General features: G+C 35.9%; 2 protein-coding genes across 2 annotated transcripts in view; one reads left to right on the top strand and one right to left on the bottom strand.

The window, feature by feature from the left end:
* The window catches only part of MMP26 (matrix metallopeptidase 26), a 253,853-nt gene that overhangs the window by 39,100 nt on the left and 194,279 nt on the right, over window positions 1-20,474 (bottom strand). The window lies entirely within an intron of this gene.
* Window positions 17,832-19,203, top strand: LOC105527320 (olfactory receptor 51G1). The gene is made up of 2 exons (XM_011963616.1): window positions 17,832-18,295; window positions 18,693-19,203. Exons 1-2 carry the CDS (start codon window positions 17,832-17,834, stop codon window positions 19,201-19,203), a joined length of 975 nt encoding a protein of 324 aa, XP_011819006.1.

Genomic DNA, 20,474 nt, shown 5'->3' on the forward strand with positions numbered 1-20,474 from the left:
TTAATAAATAATTGCTAATGAATGAATTTAAAAAGAAGACCATATTTGTTAAAAAAGATGTTCACTGAAGAGTTCAGTAATATTTCAAGGTAGGATACAAGTTTTTAAGTCGTCTATTTCAAATATAGACATATCATTGATGCTAATAACTTTTAAAACAGGAAAAAGAAGATGTGCTGTTAAAGACAATTTTATTGCCTTGGAATTGTGTCTGAAAAATTGTCCAACTTTCCTTCCTAATATGACCTCAAAATCTTGCATATTGTGAAAACTATTTTAGCCTTTTCATTTTACCTACTCGTTGAATCAAGTCATTTTTATCAACCACGTCAGTTCAAGTCTCCTACACCTTTATCCTCAGATGAATCAAGAAACACCTTCCAGGAGTGCCAAATGCTTAAAAAATGATAATCAGACCACAGCTGACCGCACTTCACAATTAATGGAAATTTTTATAGATACCAGCATTGTTTTAAACCTCTAATTTATGCAGGATATGCTTCCAGGTATTTTTAGGCATTTTAAAAATTTGTTTTCAACAATGACCCAGCTTTTTATAAAAGTTTTTTCCTGTTTATTTTAGCTGAAGAGATTGTGGCTCTGAGATTTTGATTTAATGAAATTCACACAGAGAGGAATTCAAAAGCTGGGGTTCAAACCTAATCTCTGATACTCCAGGATAGTATTATCTTGAGTACATTTTAGTTTTTAAATTCAGGACTACATATGTTTTCACAAACCTGTCTTAGTATAGAAAATCCTATCATCAGATCAGGGCAAGAACTCTTTCTATGTTTGAGGTGCAAAACTATATCTATCTGCCTTTTCCAAAACCTTACAAATACATATATGGGTTTGGGGTTGTAGTACAACAAAGCAGTAGTTGACATATTTTATTAATTGAAAGAAATAGAAGCTCATATTCTCCTAGTGTGATGTTAGGCAGCCCAATATGAAGACTTCTTTTCCACTAACAAGATGAGGAGCAATTAGGTGGCTTTAATAGGCATGTTATTCTTTCAGGATATTGTACATAGATGTCACATAGAAGAGTCTCAAACATAATCTGTACTTTAAGGGTTTTTGACAGTCTTAATAAAATGAAATGAAAAAGAAAATAAAAATAAAATAAAGATACATAAATCTCAATGGGGGGGTGAAGATTTATGGTCAGCATAATGATTTTCACATATTCCTGAAATGACTAATGTAGTTTTTGGAGGATTAAAAGCTCAACTCTGGGGCTCTTTAAACAGTGGCTCTCCACTGGCAGCAATGTTACCTCCAAGAGACGTTTGGCAATGTCTGGGGACACCTTTAGTTGTTGCAACCTGGAGGCGTGGGTGTGTCACTGGTTAGAGGCCGGAGGTGCTACTAACCATTCTTCAATGCACAGGATAGCCCTTACCCAAAAGAATGATCCAGCACAAAATGTCAGTGGTGCCAAGGTTACAAAAAGCCCTAGCTGAAATGTAACTATCAAATAATAAATGATTAAGCCCCATGGTTACACAAATTACCTTGAGCTCAACTACACAGCACCTAGGGGCAATCTGATACCAGAGAAGTTCCTGAGAAAAGAAACAGTGAAAAACTTTGAGAAAATTGAAAGACAATGAAGTCTTTGAGAGATGTTAAAAGATTGATTAATAAAAAATGAAAATGTGCAAAAACTAATGCAAACAATATAAACCTTACCAAAAGGCAAGTTCAAATACTTTTTTAAAAAATTCTAGTAAGTCTTGTTGTTATTGTTTTGTTGTGTTCTGTTTTGTTTCTATTGGACATTGGTCATTTGTGAGAAGTTTACGGGAAAACATTGTAAGGGATGGAACACTAAAAAATTATAAGGGAAGAAGGACAGCATCACTTAGTCCATGTAGAGAATATGTGAATTAAATGGAGAAAATATGCCTGTATAATACACGAGTTACACGAGAAAAATACTGTAATGTTTAAAGTAGACAACTACTTGTCTGTACAACCTAAACATCTTAGTTTTTCCAGGGCCAACAAAGTTTCAATTCCATGAAAAAAATATTATTTAATATGTTGAATTAATTGTGTACAATCAACCCAATCCATTAATTGAATGCATTATTCTTGCTTGAGAATTTGAGTCCCCATACATGTCACATTAAAAAGGTACAATATAGTTGTGTGGGTCTTCATGTGTTTGTACCTATGGGTTTGCCCATATCTGAATGTTTTTCATGTAAATAAGCCAGAAAAATTTCTCTTTTTGTTATTTGTGAGATCATTAACATTCTTAAAATAATCAGAACTTAAAAACACATTTAAATACAACAAGAGCAAGATGAAAATATTTTATCGCAACAAAAGCAAAAATAGTTCAATAAAATATAATAGCCAATCATTATTTTAAAAGATTTTTAGAAACCAACTAATAGAAGATAGCTACTCTAATTTTAGAAAGTAAAACTTAAACCCCTTTCTCAATAAAAAGTAGTAAGCCTAAAGGTCAATGATAAAATATTAAAACATTCTCTCAAAATTCAAGACAAAGAAAGATACCCTACGTTACCACTCTCCTATAATTTTGATTCAGGTCTAACTGGCCAATTAAGGTAGGAGATGAAGTAACAAGAATAGAAGATAAAGAGACATCCAAGAACTCCTGAAGAGAATCCAGGATATAAATAAATAAATAATAAACAAACAAACAAATGTAGTATAATTGAAAAAGAAAATTAAAACTTTTTTTTTTTTTTTTAGTGTAAGACTCACTACATTGTCATTTTGACACAACAGAAGCAGTCCTTAGTCAACTTAATTTAGGAAAGGCAATTTTTATCAGGCATGTTCTTCTTCTTGGCAGCAGTCTGAGTAGGGTTTTACTTTTTCTTTTATTTTGAGATGGAGTCTCATTCTGTCATCTAGGCTGGAGTGCAGTGGCACGATCTCGGCTCACTGCAACCTCCGCTTCCCGGGTTCAAGTGATTCTCCTGCCTCAGCCTCCTGAGTAGCTGGGACTGCAGGCACCCGCCACCACACCCAGCTAATTTTTTGTATTTTTAGTAGAGATGGGATTTCACCATGTTAGCCAGGATGGTCTCCTGACCTCGTGATGTGCCTGCCTCGGCTTCCCAAAGTGCAGGGATTACAGGTGTGAGCCACCACATCCAGCGGGTTTTACTCTTAAAAAAACGAACTTGCAGCAAGCAGTTTGCTTGTTTGTTTCTATTTTTTTTCCTTTTTATAAAAAATGAATAACCTCCCAAGCAGATTAAACATTATTGACAGATTTGTTTCCATCTAACAGAAAATGTAGCATGGTAGTCAAGCAGCATGCCTCAAGCATGGTGGTCTTGGATGACCAGCATAAGCATCACCTTGGAACGTTTTACAAATATAGTAACTTACATCCCATTCAAAACCTACTGAATCAAAATATTTGTTTTAACAAACTCTTCGGATAATTTCTTTTCACATTAAAGTTTAAGAAACATGGTACTAAAGCAATTCATTATCGCCAAGTGTATAAGAACTTGTATGTGCTTGTGTATTTACAGAAGGTAGGAATACTTACAAGGATTTCAGGTGAAAAGTGAAAATCCATAATGAATTTGTCTCTTTCTAATTTCCACATCTAATTAGATTATAAGCGCATTATAGTAGGTAAATTGGATATGATTTACACCGAAAAGACAGGCTGGCTATATGTGGTTGCTTACCCATGGTTTGTTCATTCTTGTTACAAAGAGAGTCTTCTGCCTACAAAGTAAAGGTAGTGTAAATCTACATAAAATATCATGACTGATTCTATTGACTGAATAAACAGGATTGACTAAGGGACTAAAGAGGCAAGTGACAGAGTGAGAGAATAAATAATAAATATGCTATGCTTAGCTAGCAAATGGCATATCCTGCATATATAAAAAATCATTCTCTATTTAAATAAATGTGGAAAAGGTATATAATCCAACAGAAAAAGAACAAAAGCCTTGAACGGATACTTCAAAAGAGGAGATGTAAATGGTCAATAAGCATATAGACAGGGGAGTATAATTTCTAATTGGAGGGAAACGAGTGTGCACTATTAATGATCTGATCTCTTTTAGAACTTGGAACTCTAAAACAACTAGCTGATTAGCATCCCCTGGCTAATTATAGCAAGGGGAAAGTGAGCAAGATCAAGAGCTAATGAACAGGGGCTGGGTTTGAATATGACCCCCAACTTCTGATCACATGCAGTTTTCTTTGCCAAAGCCTGCATTATGAGTTTGGCCCTAGATTTGTGTCCCTTGAGTCAACCTTCAGAAGATTTTCCATAAAGTATTGTGTTACTCTTTCAAACAGCCCCTGCTCCTAGGCATCCCAAGGGACTCTTAGAGCTTCATAAAACAGTGTCTACTAGCATAAAAGAGGAGCTTAAAAGATTCTTTCCTGCTTCTGATCACTTTCTTATCGCTGACTTTATAGCAAAGTATCACACTGATTTTAAAATGCTAAGACAAAATTCTACTTTTTCAAAATATCTGAAATAATTTGCGTTACATCTTCTGTTTGGATTCTGAAAGGATGGACTAAACGTTAAATTAACAAGAGGAAATCACATGTCGTGGAGATTAAGCATATTGCGGAATTTTCAAGGAGAGACAGAGTGTACACTTTGGTGGGATTATGTGTCTGGGAAAGTATTAGGAATGTCCATCCAGGCATGCCCAGTCTGTATGATATGTGTGAGAAGGATGTATATCTATATTATCATTTGATTCTACCTTAAGTCTCTGTACCTCTCTAAGATTTTGTGGTTTTGTTATATATAAAATGGATAAAATAATAATCTAAGTGAGAAAACCTATATAGATCATTAATCAAAATAGCATATTACTATCTACAAGTTAAAATATAATATATAATACAATAATTGCATTTTGGGGTGTTTGTTCTATATATTTGAATTAAATCTCAATAGTGACTACCTCTAAAGAATAATGCAATCTTTAAAACAATGGTGAGACAAACGCCAGAACACAAATAGCTGCAATTTATTGACACAAGATTATTTTAGCTAGTACAGTAAAGAAAGCAAGTTATGTGGCTGAGATAAGAAGTTTCAGAGGATGTGTAAATGTGTAAGTGATGTATATTATGTCATGATCTGTGGCTTGGCCTTTCTCTTAAGTTCCAAATATTTATTCTCAGTAAGCTATAGATATCCAAGGAAACAAGGTCCTGGGATAGAACTTTGGGCACATTGAGAGGTTGTGAAGAAGGAAAAAGTCTCTCAACAAAGCAGCCAATAGACCCCATAAGCCCTAAGAAATTGTACTTTCCTAGGAGCCAAGGTTTTCCCATACTGTCAACATCCTTAGAAAAGTCTGACTCCAACATTGACAGGTAATTAAAAATGAGGGAAATTGCCTGTTTAAATAGAGAGTTAACAATTCCTAAATGATTACAATAATGGAAAATACAATCTATGCAGATAACAACTTTGGAAAAGATAACCACTCTTTTAGGAAAACAGCCAACGAACTGTATTCTGAGATGTTAAGAAGAGCTAATACATTTTGCTGTCTGGGAAGCACTAAATGAGGACTCTAAAATAAAACAAACCAAGAGGTAAAAATCAGACACATTTTATTTGATTAAATAAGTGAAATGTAGCCTGAAGAATGGGGGAAATTATTACCATCTTCAACTTTGTTAATGATATTCCATTAAATAAACAATTTTGGAGCTACAACTAATTTTCATTTACTATGCAAGGTGTTAGAAATGCAACAGTGAACAGTGTAAACATGATTCTCTCCCCTTATATTCTAGTTAAGGGAGAAGACAGACATCAAATAATAAATCAGGGAAATAATAAGGAAGCTATTTTGTGTAAATGGGACTAGATTACGTACCTGAAGAGAAAATAAGATAAACAAATTTAAGAAACATACATCAACTCAATTCAAGGAAGAAAACTAATCTGAGTATTCAACCATGAAGTAGAAGGCTTTAGGTATTAGTTAATATGCTAATACTGGGGAGAAGTTAGGATGTATTGGAGGATCACTATGCATTCAGCGTGATTTAGACTACCTTCTGTATAGGAAGGAGGGTCAGACTACAGATTTTCTAAAGGTTTTTTTTTTTTTTTTAACCCTAAGATCATGTAATTATGAACTTCCAGTTCTGCCATTACTTGAAATGTTCATCCTATACATGTAGGTTGGTATGATTATAGGTTTGGGATAATTTGTGAATTTCCCTCCTAATCCAGAGTAAACTGTGCTGTTTCCTTCAAAATTTTGCTTTCCTTGCTCAAGAAGTTTTTATAAAATTGAAATAAGATAACTGGTTTTATGAGATTGAGACATGAGTATTTTCATGTAGTCAAAGGATTGTCTGGAATTGTTAAGTGTGCAAAGCCTAAGGTGTTTGATAATTTAACAAGTTCCAACAAACTCCTGGGTGAGGAAGCAACTCATATTCTTCCCACGTGCTTTTATGTTTGGCTTTCTTTTTCTTTTCTTTTTTTTTTTTCAGTCTGAACTGAGAGTAGAAACATAAATGTTTGACATTAAGAATTATCTACTCAGTATCTGTAATGTAACAGAAAGCAATATCTTCTACCATAACTTCATTTAAGAAATTTCCAACTGCACTGAGGTAAGCACCTAGTAAAGCATCTTCCTATGTGTCATGTCTCCTCTTAATGACACAAAAATGAAAGTCCTTAGATTCCTCCTTATTGGGATCCCTGGACTAGAGAAAAGTCACATCTGAATATCCATTCCTTTCTTATCCATGTACCTTCTTTCTTTGATGGGTAATTTTATCATTCTCTTTTTATCAAGACAGAGCAAAGCCTCCATGAATCTACGTACTATTTGTTTTCTATGCTCTCTATCTCTGACCTAGGGCTGTCTCTCTCTTCCTTACCCACCACTTTAGGACTATTCCTATTTGATGTCCATGAAATTCATGCAGCTCCATGCTTTGCCCGGGAATTTTTTATCCATCTGTTTATAGTCGGTGAAGCCTCTGTACTGTCTGTAATGGCATTTGACCGGTATGTGGCAATCCACAATCCTTTGAGATACAGCACTAGCTTAACTAGTCCCAGAGTCATCAAAATGGTTTTTTTCTGACTTCCAAGAATGTTCTTTTGATTCTTCCACTGCCCTTTCTCTTGAGGCTGGGATACTGTCGTCGAAACCTGCTCTCCCACTCCTATTGTCTCCACCAGGATGTCGTGAAGCTGGCGTGTTCTGACAACAGAGTCAATGTTGTCTATGGACTCTGTGCAGCACTTTCTACTATGCTGGACTTGGTGTTTACTATCTTCTCCTACATTATGATTTTAAGGGCTGTACTGGGACTTGCTACCCCCAGAGAGCAGTTCAAGGCCCTCAACATGTGCATCTCTCACACCTGTGCTGTGCTTATCTTCTATGTGCCCATGCTGAGTACTGCCACGCTCCACTGGTTTGCCAGGGATGTGTCTCCTATGATCCATGTCCTCATGGCTGATATTTTTCTGCTGGCTCCACCCCTGTTGAATCCCATCGTGTACTGTGTGAAGACCCATCAAATCCGAGGAAAGGTTGTGGGGAAACTTTGTCCAAAAGGAAGTTGATCAAAAGAATGAGAAAGGGAATGAATCTAAAGTGGCAACTAAATAGATGTTGAATGTTTCACTGAAAGAAAGTATAATATGCTAGGGTGGTCTTGTATTTTGTAGTCAGATAGAGTTCATAGAATGAATGACTTTTGATATTCAGTACCCTAAGTGCCCTTATGCCCCTGTGAGTTTGTGAAAATTACTTCAGCTCTCTGATTCTAAGATTGTACATTCAATAATTTAAGCCTTAAAGCAAGACTGGAAACATCTGCTTCCTGTTTTTTAAAATATATGCCAATAAAATAATATGAAAAATATCTATAAAAATGTATTCTCCTAGTTTTTTTATATTCATAGCAAACAAATGCCTATTAAGAGAAGAGCTAAATTATTTCTTCAAGTTTTGTTGACGACGCAATGTTTGACCTAATTTGAGGTCACCTTGTACAGACTTAAACATTTTTAAATATGTATATTAATGGCATATTTGGATAGACGTAAATTCAAACTACAAAAGCTATTATTCTGGAGTCATACTAGTCAATTACATTATTACAAAGGGTATTTTTTTAAAGAACCCCAAATGACCATATCTCAATTGTTTATTTTGGTGGCGCATATTACAAAAAAATACTTTATCTTCTCATGGGTACATTCTTAGCTCTGGCTATTGCTTTTTAAGCCTTTTCTGCATGTATATTTTACTCCCAGCTCTTAGAATTAGCTAATTATACCCACTCTCTATAGAGATTATCTTTTTAAAATTTAAAAATAATTGTTGAAGATATAACTATTTTCCTCAATCTTTTTTCTAAGTAAGACTGCATTTTCACTGTGAAGCCTTCCCTGACCATTTCCAGCCTAAATAGACTTTTAAATTTCTCTTAAATATCAATCTTTCCATCTTTATTAATCATTTTAGATACCATGTAAATTGCCTTGTAATCCTAGAGTCATAGGTGTTGTTTTTGCATATATAACCTAACCTGTGTTTATAGGACCTTAAACAATTATTTGATTTTAGAATGTGAATCCCAGGAGACTAGTGATTGTCTGCCTTTTTACTACTTCATACCAGTTGTGAGCCCATTGAGTAGTCCACAGCATGAACACAAATAATTTTGAATAAATAAATGAGTGAACACTTAGCAAACATTGAGATAACATATATAGAGTCACAAAAGCTACACACACAAATACACACATATTGTCATCTTTAATCCTCAGTTTATAACAATTACTCCAAATTTTATTATTCTCCCAATACTTCTAAATATTTTCCTACGATATTTCCTAAATATTTTCCTACGACATTTTCAGCTTTCTGTAACACTTTTAGAAAACCATACATACAATTTAACATCATAGAGAAATAAGGTTTTCTCATAACTCATTCATGCCATTGTTTGTTTTATCTGTGTCCAACACACGCTTCAATGCCAATGTTTGTCTTAGATTGTAAATGCCGTGAATAAATACACTTAATAAAGATCTTGAGAGAAACTAGTGAAAATCATGTGTATTTTGACAGAGGAGAGTAGTAAGTAAAGCCAAAAGGTCAGAGAAATTGAGACAGTGACTTTGGGGACTTGATTCGACTACAAAGAAAATTAGGTTTCTTGACCAGGAACCACGTTCAGAAATACCTGGATAGCAAACCACTCCAAAACTAAGTGACCCCAAACAACAACAATTATGTATTTGACCAAAGCTGTGTAATTTGTGCAGAGCTCAGCAGGGATATCTTGTCTATTCTTCACATAGTACCAACTGGACACCTTCACTGGGACAGGGGATACACTTTGAATGTGGTTCATTCCCAAAGCTGGCAGCTGATGCTTGCTGAGTTTAGCTAAGCTCCTACATATATGCCTCTCCATGTAGCTTAGGCTTCTATGAGCATTTTAGCTGGTTTCCAAGAAAAACTGTTTTCAAGAACAAGAGAGAATACACCAGGAAACAGAATAGAAACTTCTAGTCTTGTTAAGGACTATAGCTGCAACAAATAAAGGGTCGTTTCCACTGCATCTGTTAGTTATACATGAATGGAACAAGCTCAGATTCAAAGGAAGAGAAATACATTCCATCCCTTGATGGGGGACGTGATACATAATTTGGAGCTGCCATTTATCTAACACAGAACAGAATGATTGTTTATTTAGTTTCACAGTTAGTTTCACAAACTGCAAATTACAAATCAGTGTAGACCTCCACCTGTGTGTCTATGCCTACCTGTTGCTGAGCACTGATGGAGACCATCCAGAAGTTGTTCAAAATGAAACAGCTCCATCCAGGGGTTGTTCATAATAACTGCTATTTCAGCTGATCATCAAATATGACTTAAAATATGGTTACTTTGCATTCTTGTTGAGCTGCTACGTTCATTTTTCTCCCGAATCAAGAAAGCAGGGTGATAGGGAGTAGAAAAGAATTGAACATGTGCCAGCTTCTTTAGTCTCCCTATATACTCCCTATCCTCATGCTTCCTCCTTAAAAGACAGTAAAATGAGAATTATTCCTATTATTTGCCACCCGACATAAAGCCTTCTATATGTATGCTACCAACCTACTGCATTCTCATGTCTAAGAAAAATGCCATTTCTTTCTATCAAAACTTAATGCAAGTTACCCAAAACTAAATTTCATACCTTCCTACCTTTTGAGACCTTGCTGCACCTTCAGTATTTTTGCTATTTTTTCAGTTTCCTTGCTAATAGCTACCATCCTTCAACCCATAAATATTCTTTTTTAAAAGAATAGCATTTTAAGAGTTACATGCCCTTGCTACCTCAAACTGCCCACTTCTTATTAATTTATTTATTGTTTTAATACACTTTAATTAATGAGTTCATAATATAAATCTCTCTACATATAACACATAGGTCATTTAACTGGAATGCATATCATATGTTTGTGTGTTTTTTCTTTTGTTTTTGGCTCTTTGTTTCCTCTTCTTCTGCTTACTCTCCAGTCATGAGCAAATCTCTAGCCCTTCAGGCAACTATTATACACAGGTAACAGTGTCTCTAAAAAAGAGACACTGCCTGCATATGAGGCAGGACAATACTAAGTGGGATGTTTACCAATTCAGAAACTAAATGCTGATAGATCACCCAGGTAATCTGCGAAAGGATTTTATATAGCTCCCCATTGATAACCCTTCCAGAACCTGTCTCACATTGCTCTTCATACTCATCCAGTCACAGAATATCATATTAGTTGATGGAATTTCTGATATTGAACTTTATCTTCCTCAAAAAATTCAAGCTTGCAATATTCTCTGTCTCTCTCTCTCTCTCCCTCTCTTACAAATATATATTTATCTATCTTTCTACTATGAGTTTTTACAATAGTACTAATTTCACCTTTAGCTTTATAAATTATCTTTAGCTGTATCTATACTTAGAGTTTTCCTAATTTCTTAAAATACTTCAACTACTCTTTAATAATTAAAATGATTTAAAATTAACAATTAGACACATTTGAGAATAAACAAGGCTGCAAAAAGAAATAAAAGTATATATGTCAATATTATTTATATAGTATTTATTAATTGAGAAATGATAACCAGTAAAATAGTTTTAATCAAAAACTATTTTTGAGTGTAAAAATCTCCTCTAAGAGTTAAGCAATCTATAACCATGTACAAGTTTAGTAAACAAGACTTGAGTTAGCAAATAATTTCAGTTTGCTAACAGTATTAAATCTAAATTGGGGGGTAATCCAACTTTTCAATACTTTGAATAAAGACGTCTATTTTGTTTTGAGCGAAGACATAGTAAGGCAAAGTCTTTATATGTGTGAAGTAGAAGGGGCAGAATGAGAATTGGGTAGGTGGAGCCATTAGACCATGATTCGGAGATGGTAAAGTTTCTGCCAGCCCAAACCGGAGCTCATGAGCAAAGATGGCTCAAAAAAGGAGTTTCCTCCATTGGCAAGAAAGGGGCCAGCACTGACACTTCACTTTGTTCTTTTACTATTAGGTCATCCCAAGAAGAGTGTGGCTTCAGCCAGATATCCGAGGTATACCTTGAAGCATTCATTAGCTACCCACACTCTTTAGAGCTAGGCAACAAATGGTTTCTTCAAGTGGGAACTGAGAAGCACATCTTTACCTCTATTAAACCAAATTAGACTGATTTACCAAGTAGTACTCCAGAGACTCGATTATCTTTAGAATCTGATTGAAGATGATCAATAACAACAACAAAAAACCTATAATTTAATGCTGACATTTTTATTTTTTAAATTAATATAATATTTGCCAAAAAATGTTCTAATTTGGTTACTATAAATGTATATATAAATCAAAGAAATTGAAAGAATTGTCTGTATGTAGTGATAAATTATGTTCACACCAAGATTATTCCAAGTACATTTTTGAACAAAATATTTCTCAATTTTATAAGAGCATTGATTGTTTTTATCATATTGCTGTCCTCTAAAAAAATATGCGTTTGTACTATTGCCACATGAAAATCTGTATCTTTAATGCTGAACTTCTTAATCAAATTAAAAATAGCATTCACAATAAGGTTAACTGTTTTACAGAATAAAACTTGGACAGAAAAAAATGCTCAAAAACTATACTTTGCATAATGAATTAGAATAACATAATTAAACATATAATTAACTGATTTTCTATCTAAAGCATCTAAATACTGAGTCAGAATTAATATAATCTAACTTTTGCTACTGGAGCCAACCTCACAACAGCTATCCCTTCTATTTCACAATGACTAGAAAAACTGCAAAACAAAGGGAGTAAAATTAATTTGAATGAAGTTATTCAATCTAATTAAAAAGTTATGAATTTATAGCATAACATGTGAATCTACCTTCAGTAGCTGTGGATAAGCACCTTTATATACAGTGTTCTGAAGAAAATCCACAAACTTTTGACATTGATGCTATTTTTTTCTTCTTATTGTCATGTGATTGATTATGTCAATTTGGCCACCACAGTTTGACACCATACTACATGCTGTCAAACATTTTGTACAAAGTTTGGATTCATTATCATTTTTTCTGAGAAACAGAAATAGAGTAACTTTGAAGCATGAACTTTTATTTGCCAAACTCTTTGCAGCTAATGAGTTTATTACAAAATAATGTTCTCAAATAGTGAAATAAGTCATACCATTCAAATAAATGATAAACACTAAACACGTTGGTTTTTTCTCTCCTGCACATATTTTTGGGTTTATTTAATCAAATAATTTCTTTTTGACTCCAGACTACTTGTAGTTAGTAGTTTCATTCACTTAACAAGCTTTGGCAGAAGAAGTAACCAAAGTGTTTGATTAAAAAAAAAAAAAAAAGTATCTAGAAGGGCCGGCATTGACAAATACATTGCCCGCCAACAATTGGACATGGAGAAAGTTAGCTACATTTGCATTCTTGTGTTCCATTACATTTCATTGTATCAGTGAGGTCCCTGCCTGCTATCTTTTTAACTTTAATATTCCACTGCAAATGGTCAAGAAAAGAGAGACAGGACCTCACTGGTCATTTTTCTGATTTACTAATGTGTTAAAGTGAGAACTGTGTGCACTGCACATGTGTGCCATATGTCTAGATGAAGCTGCAGCAGAACCTTGAAGAACAAAGAGGATATCTAGCAACCCATCCCAGCTCAATTAACTGCTATTATCTAAGGCTTATGTGAAAAAAAATAAAAATTAAAAAAATCTGAGACAGATCTAAAACCAGTTGGGAAACCAAGACAAGTATAAATTAATTCTAATCCTGGCAACTGAAGATTATGCTCCCTCTACTAATTATTTAAATAATTGTGTTACTTAAAATCCATTACGTTTCAGCTATTCTGTGCAGATGTTTATTCCAACTGTTTACATTGATTTTATATCATAAAATAGATGTTGATATAGATGTTGGTAGTTAAACTAGGTTGGTGAACCATCTGAAGATATGAAATTGACATTTAGAGTATAAATTTCTGAATTATAACTCAAACTACGTGTGTACTGTGAAGAAAACACAAAGAATGGCCAGTGGTAATTAAGAAACCTGTGGTTTTTAGATGGAAGGCTGAGTAGAGCTCTCCTTCTCTCTAAACTCAAACCAAATTATACTAAGGGAGGAGACCACCCCTCATATTGTCTTATGCCCAGTTTCTGCCTCCAAAGAAAGAAGAAGTAAAAACTAAAAGGCAGAAATGACATCCACAGGCAGACAGCCCAGCGCCGTACCCTGGGCCTGGTAGTTAAAGATCGACCCCTGACCTAATTGGTTCTGTTATCTATAGATTACAGACATTGGATAGGAATGCACTGTGAAAATCCCTATCTTGTTTGTTCTGATCTAATTACCGGTGCTTGCAGCCCCCAGTCATGTACCTCCTGCTTGCTCAATCAGTCATGACCCTCTTACACGCACCCCCTTAGAGTTGTGAGCCCTTAAAAGGGACAGGAATTGCCCACTTGGGGAGCTAGGCTCTTGAGACTGAAGTCTTGCCGACGCCCCCGGCCGAATAAATCCCTTCCTTCTATAAGTCAGTGTCTGAGGAGTTTTGTCTGCCGCTCGTCCTGCTACAATACTAGCAGTAAACTCTGAAACAGGAAGAATGTCTGATAGTGTACTAGATTGTGTGTAAAAAAAAAATAGAGGAAAAATTCCTTTTTTAAAACATAAGAAAATAATCTCAGAAAGATTAAGTAATTTGTCCAAGATCATATAGTCACATGACTATAAAGTGTTGGAATCTGAATACATTCTCTCTCTCTCTTTCTCTCTCCTCCCCCACCACCCCATGCCCACCCCCATCCCGCAATACTGGTCTTCAGGCCTGGCTAGGTCTTTCCCAACCAATTTTACAACTTGAAATGCACAACTAGAAACATCCTAACATCTTGAAAGTATCATTTAGTATCCCTTGCCCACAGATCAGGCATGATAGATGATACATTCCCCTCTTAACACTTGATTTTTTTATCTCATTACTCAAGAATTGGGATTTGCCAGCCTCTTGTGACCTCTATCCTCAGAAAAAGCCAGGAGAACTCATCAGGGAATTCTTAGACTCGGGAAAGGCCCCTGAGGAGAAGCTTTTGGGCTCTTCGAAAAGGCCTTGATTCTAAACAGGGAATAGTCTTGTAGCTGAGCTACCATCAAACCTGAGCTCTGAATGGAATTATGTCCTCCAAACCCTTTTCTCTCCAACTGTCAGGACTCAGGTATGCATTGCAAGCAGAAGCACATAGACAACAGTCAGAACACAGAGATTACTAGGCACAGGGAACCTGAGCCACACACTGAGCTCTCAGTCTTAGCTGTTTGCTGAATCCCCTCATCATGTCAGTCAAGGCAGTTTTGAGGGGCAGATGGACTCGAGATTGACCTGTGGTTCTAGTCCTAGCTTTGTCATTCCGTGTGATCTTGTAAAAATCATGTTTATCATTTTGTTTAAACCTTGCTGCCTGTAAAGCACTAGTTTTTCTACAGTCCTCACCTTAAATTGTATCATGACAATTAGAGTGGATTTGACAGCACTTTGTAACAATTAAGCACTATACTAAGATAAAGTCATGATTGTACTTCAAAGGTACTTTGGAAACTGATCATAAAGACATGCTGATAATAGTTAACAACTTTGTATGCAATCATATAAGGAATACGAGCCAGAGGGAGTCAGAGTCTCATCAGGATCTTTGCCTGGCCCACCTCTTCTCTGTCTGTCATAAACCCTAGGATGACATTCCTTTATTTCAATAAATTAGAGCTGAAAGGAAAGTGGTGTGTCATGCAGTCTAGTGGAGGAAACCAGATGACACTTCTCTGATCCACTGCTCTGGAGGTAAGTGCCATTGAGAAGAAAATGGACAATAGGATTCTGTGTAATCCCTACTGCATTTCATCTCTTTTTATCCAGTCACTCATACATTTAGTCCACAAGTATTGAGCAGACTTTATTAAGTTCCAAATCTGTGCTAGGCTTGTGAGCTCTGATGATGCAGCAATTCCATTTCTTGGGCGTGAGTCAGGATGTGCTTTTATTATTTTTCCTCATACCTTGTACACTTGCCTCTTACCCATATCCAAAATATAATATGCAAGGAATAATTTTGAAAGTGAGAAAATAAATAGGATGGAATACTATGATTGTAGCCTCTCACTAGGTAGGCAGAATGACTCTTCTCTGTCTGGAGACATAAATGTGAAAATAGATGACCTCCAAATGTTTCTGGTATTTCTCATACTCTGAAATGGCTCAGAGTAAGATAGAATGAAACCAGCTTCACTGTGTCTCTGCTGGCTGAAAAGTCATACATATATTTAAACTTTTATTTGAATCTCTCTTTTATTGATGGAAAATTTTCTCTTCTTTATTATCATTTCTTATTAAAATATGTTGCCATTTTCTCACTTAATCAATGCTCTCAATCCCATAAGGGCTTGCATCACTGCTTAAACTGCTCACAGCAAACTCTGCAAATCCTTCCATATCTTCTTTTTCCTTCACAGCCCAGTTCCCCTCCAAGTCTCTACTTCTTTCCTTTATTTTTTCCTCTTTCCTTGCCATCCCTCTTTGTATCCTTTTATTGCTTCTCATTTGAAATCATAAAACAAGAATGGTTTTATTCTTATACTAATTATTATGTTATTTTACTGTTATTCATTTGGATTTGAAATGTGAGTGGCAAAAGCTAGAGGGATGATATTCTTTCTTCAGTAGAGACCCTTCAATGTGCTTTGACTTTACCAGGAAGAAAAAAAGGAAGCTTTTTGAAAGAATATCTTCAACTTCCTATCTTTCTTTCCTAAAAAATCCTAATATTCTCACCCATCTGTAGATTTTCTCTCAGAGGGAAATGGCACAGAATATAAACTTTTTACTTAATCCTCCTTACCCCACTAATAAGGTAAGCCCTTATAACGCTTTTCCAGTCTATTAAAACAGTCTCTGAAAAATCAACAAAATTAACAATGACTTACCATTGTAAGTAAAACGTAAAAAAAAAGAAATCTTTTCCTACTTCATCTTTTTTTTTTTGTAGTCAACAGTGGTGGTTTGATTTTATTGACATTATGTACTATTACTTTCATCCTATTTCTTTGATTCTCTATTCTCTGTCTCCTTTGTAGTTTTCACATTATGACCTGCTCTCATTTAAAAGTTACCAGTTTTATGAACTGACCCCCCATCTTTCCTTTTTACCTTGTATCTCCTAGGAATTTTCTCCATACCCATGGTGCATACCTGTAACTCAAGCCCTCAATCACACCACAATCCCTACATTTAATATCCTCTAGACCCTCTCACCAGAAATTTATCTTCAAATTCAGCATATCCCAAGCTGCACTTGGTCTCTAACACATGTGTCTTCTGTTGTCCTCCATCTTGACTTATTGAATGGTATTTACGTAATGGAAATGTGTATTCGTAGACTTTTCCAAGATAGGAAACACATGGGATTTTAAATTTAATTTTAGAATTAAATTAGAATTGGTGTCAGAGTTGAATGATGTAACACACATTAGGCACTTACAAAAGTAACAGGCTTGTAATGTATTTAAGAAATGTTATCTTTTATTATTTTAATGCATGTGACAAACAATGTACTAGTCACACTACACTTATATATATATAACTCAGTAGAGCATTTTTCAATGCAATTGAATAAAATTTACGAAGGCAGAACAAAGGAGAACTCGGTTCAGATGTTACCGGAATAGACCTGGATACCTAGATGTCATATCAATCCCAGCCCCACAGGCAAAACTCACTCTGAGTGCCTTCTGATTTAGTTTCCTCATTCTAAACCAAAGATTTCAGGCTTTTCCTGGTGATTTCAGATTTTTGTCCTTTGCTCCTTGTGCTTCAAACCTGGTGTAAATCTTTTCTGCCTCTCCATCTCTAGATCCAGTCCTGGCTTAATTGCCCTGCTATTAAAGACACACATCTCTCCTCATATCTCTCAGAACAAAATCCCAAATTCCTCTTTCCTAGAAATGTTTTCTGAAGTCCAAGATTCTTCCAAGATGTTCCTTTGTTCCAGGCTTCAGATTTGCCTACTACTATTCGCCTCTTCATCCATCAAAAGTCTCCTTCCTAAACCCAGTAGAAAAGGCTAATAGATCAGCCCCCACCCAGTTCTCCCCTATGCCATCTGCAGATGCTTCCTTATTGGCTGATGTTGGGACATTTAGATGAGTGAGAATTCAGCCTTGTCACTTTCCAGGAATCTCATTCTACATTGCAGGTTTCTGAATCCAAGATTGTAAAGTTATGGCAAACCTTTATAAAAGCAGCCTCCAAAGAGCCACTTTCTTCCTGACGGGCTTCCAAGGTCTAGAAGGTCTCCATGGCTGGATCTCTATTCCCTTCTGCTTCATCTACCTGGCAGTTATCTTGGGGAACCTCACCATTCTCCACGTCATCCGTACTGATGAACCCATGTACTATTTCCATGAACCCATGTACTATTTCTTGGGCATGCTAGCTCTCACAGACTTAGGCCTTTGCCTTTCCACACAGCCCACTGTCCTGGACATTTTCTGGTTTGAGACCAGAGAGATTGGCATCCCTGCCTGTTTCACTCAGCTCTTCTTCATTCACACCTTGTCTCTAGTGGAGTCATCAGTTCTGTTATCCATGTCCATTGACCGCTATGTGGCCATCTGCAACCCACTGCGTTACTCCACCGTCCTGACACCTGTACGTATTGTCAAGATGGGGCTAAGGTCAGTGCTTAGAAGTGCCTCCACACACTGGGGCTTATCATGGGGAGGGGGGAGGGGGGAGGGATTGCATTGGGGAGTTATACCTGATATAAATGATGAATTGATGGGTGCTGAAGAGTTGATGGATGCAGCACACCAACATGGCACAAGTATACATATGTAACAAACCTGCACGTTATGCACATGTACCCTAGAACTTAAAGTATAATAAAATAAATAATAATAAAAAATAAAAAATTAAAAAAATAAAAAAACAATGACTTGCTTTAATGAAGCAGTCTGCCAGAGGCCTAACTAGAAATAAAGAAGGCATGATAGAGTGAATGTATGCATGCTCCCTTGGGCTTTCTGATTCCCTTCTAAAGCTGAATAAATACAACATTCTAATTACTTGAAAAAAAAAAAAAAGAAGTGCCCTCCTCATCCTCCCTTTGCCATTCCTCCTGAAGCGCTTCCAATACTGCCGCTCCCATGTGCTGGCTCATGCTTATTGTCTTCACCTGGAGATCATGAAGCTGGCCTGCTCTGGCATCACTGTCAGTCACATCTATGGGCTCTTTGTTGTGGCCTCCACTGTGGATATGGACTCCCTGCTCATCTTTCTCTCATACTCCGTCATCCTTTGCACCGTGCTCAGCATTGCATCCCACCAGGAGCGACTCCGAGCCCTCAACACCTGTGTCTCTCATATCTGTGCTGTACTGCTCTTCTACATCCCCATGATTGGCTTATCTCTTGTGCATCGTTTTGGTGAACATCTGCCCCGCATTGTACACCTCCTTATGTCCTACGTGTATCTGCTGGTACCACCCCTCATGAACCCCATTGTCTACAGCATCAAGACCAAGCAAATTCGCCAGTGCATCATTAAGAAGTTTCAGTTTATAAAGTCACTTAGGTGTTTTTGGAAGGATTAAGTTAGAGTGAAGAGAGGAAGTTTTGGACATAAAGCCCACAGATTTCTGTTTGTTTGTTTTCAACTATGCTGTGGCAAAATAATAAACCGTTGACTGTCAACAAAAAGGCAATTGACTGTGCAACATACGGCAGTGTGACCAGGTGAACATTACTTACCTCTTTGTTCTCCAGTTTCCTCAACTACAGAATGAGCAAGGCAATAATTATAATACCTTACTTCCTCATAGGGATGTTGTAAAGATTAAATAATTTATGTAGTGTTCTAACACAGTATCTGGAAAATATGCAATTCTCAACAAATATTAACCATTATGATTGGACAAAATATAAGAGAGTACAAAAGTTTCATCATTCAGTTCTCTGGCCAGTGTAATTTCATTGATGGTTAACTGTTTAAACATATTTTTATTTATTTATTTTTATGTTACTTTACCATAATGACAAATTTTATTCATTTAAAACATATTTGTACATATCTATATCCACACCCCAGGTAATTACTTTTCATGACAGTCTTTACTAAGCATATGCCCACAAAATTGAGAAAAGGAGAAGACGCCCTGGGAGTTTAAGGGAAGTTATCAAATTGAAACAACACAAAATCATTCATGGATAATCCTCAAAAAATGTAATTGAGATTGAGGATTATCACCCACTATCTGAGTGACTAGGGAAAAGGCTTGATTTCTTCCTTTATTTATGATGGTAAAAGAGTAAAAAGGTAAAAGAAAAGTAGGTGTTATTTTATGCTTATTCGTAAGATGTTTCTCTCATCTCTGTATCTAGCCATGTCAAAGTCTGCATGAAGATACAAATACTGCTGCTTTTCTTTCTTGATGTATTTTGATATTTCTCAGCATATATTTCTGTTGTGTCATGCTTGTTTGTGTTGGTACATATGTCCTAGTTGGCCAGTTTGTGTGAATTCATTTCTGTACATTATCATATATATCTAGACACATAGGGAGTGAACTTAGTAACTCTTTATATATTCATGTAGGTAGAGGTATTCTCTGCTATGACTTTATGTGAAGTCATGAGAAGGAGAGGATTTTGACTCAGCAATTTCTTCTCTTTCTAGTTACCTTGGCTTGACTCTAGATGCCAAAAAGGAAGAAAATTTTTGCAATCTACTCATCTGACAAAGGGCTAATATCCAGAATCTACAAAGAACTCAAACAAATTTACAAAAAAAAAACAAACAACCCCATCAAAAAGTGGGCAAAGGATATGAACAGACATTTCTCAAAAGAAGACATTCATACAGCCA

Source organism: Colobus angolensis, unplaced genomic scaffold (assembly GCF_000951035.1).
Source record: "Colobus angolensis palliatus isolate OR3802 unplaced genomic scaffold, Cang.pa_1.0 Scaffold616, whole genome shotgun sequence".
Classification (NCBI taxonomy): Eukaryota; Metazoa; Chordata; class Mammalia; order Primates; family Cercopithecidae; genus Colobus; species Colobus angolensis.

What these genes read in the sequence shown, in the direction of transcription:
- LOC105527320 (XM_011963616.1), top strand. Translation starts at nt 17,832, where the DNA reads ATGGCAAACCTTTATAAAAGCAGCCTCCAAAGAGCCACTTTCTTCCTG. An exon ending in ATGGGGCTAAGGTCAGTGCT is followed by an intron (nt 18,296 to 18,692) that starts TAGAAGTGCCTC and finishes AAAAAAAAAAAA; the next exon opens with AAGAAGTGCCCTCCTCATCC.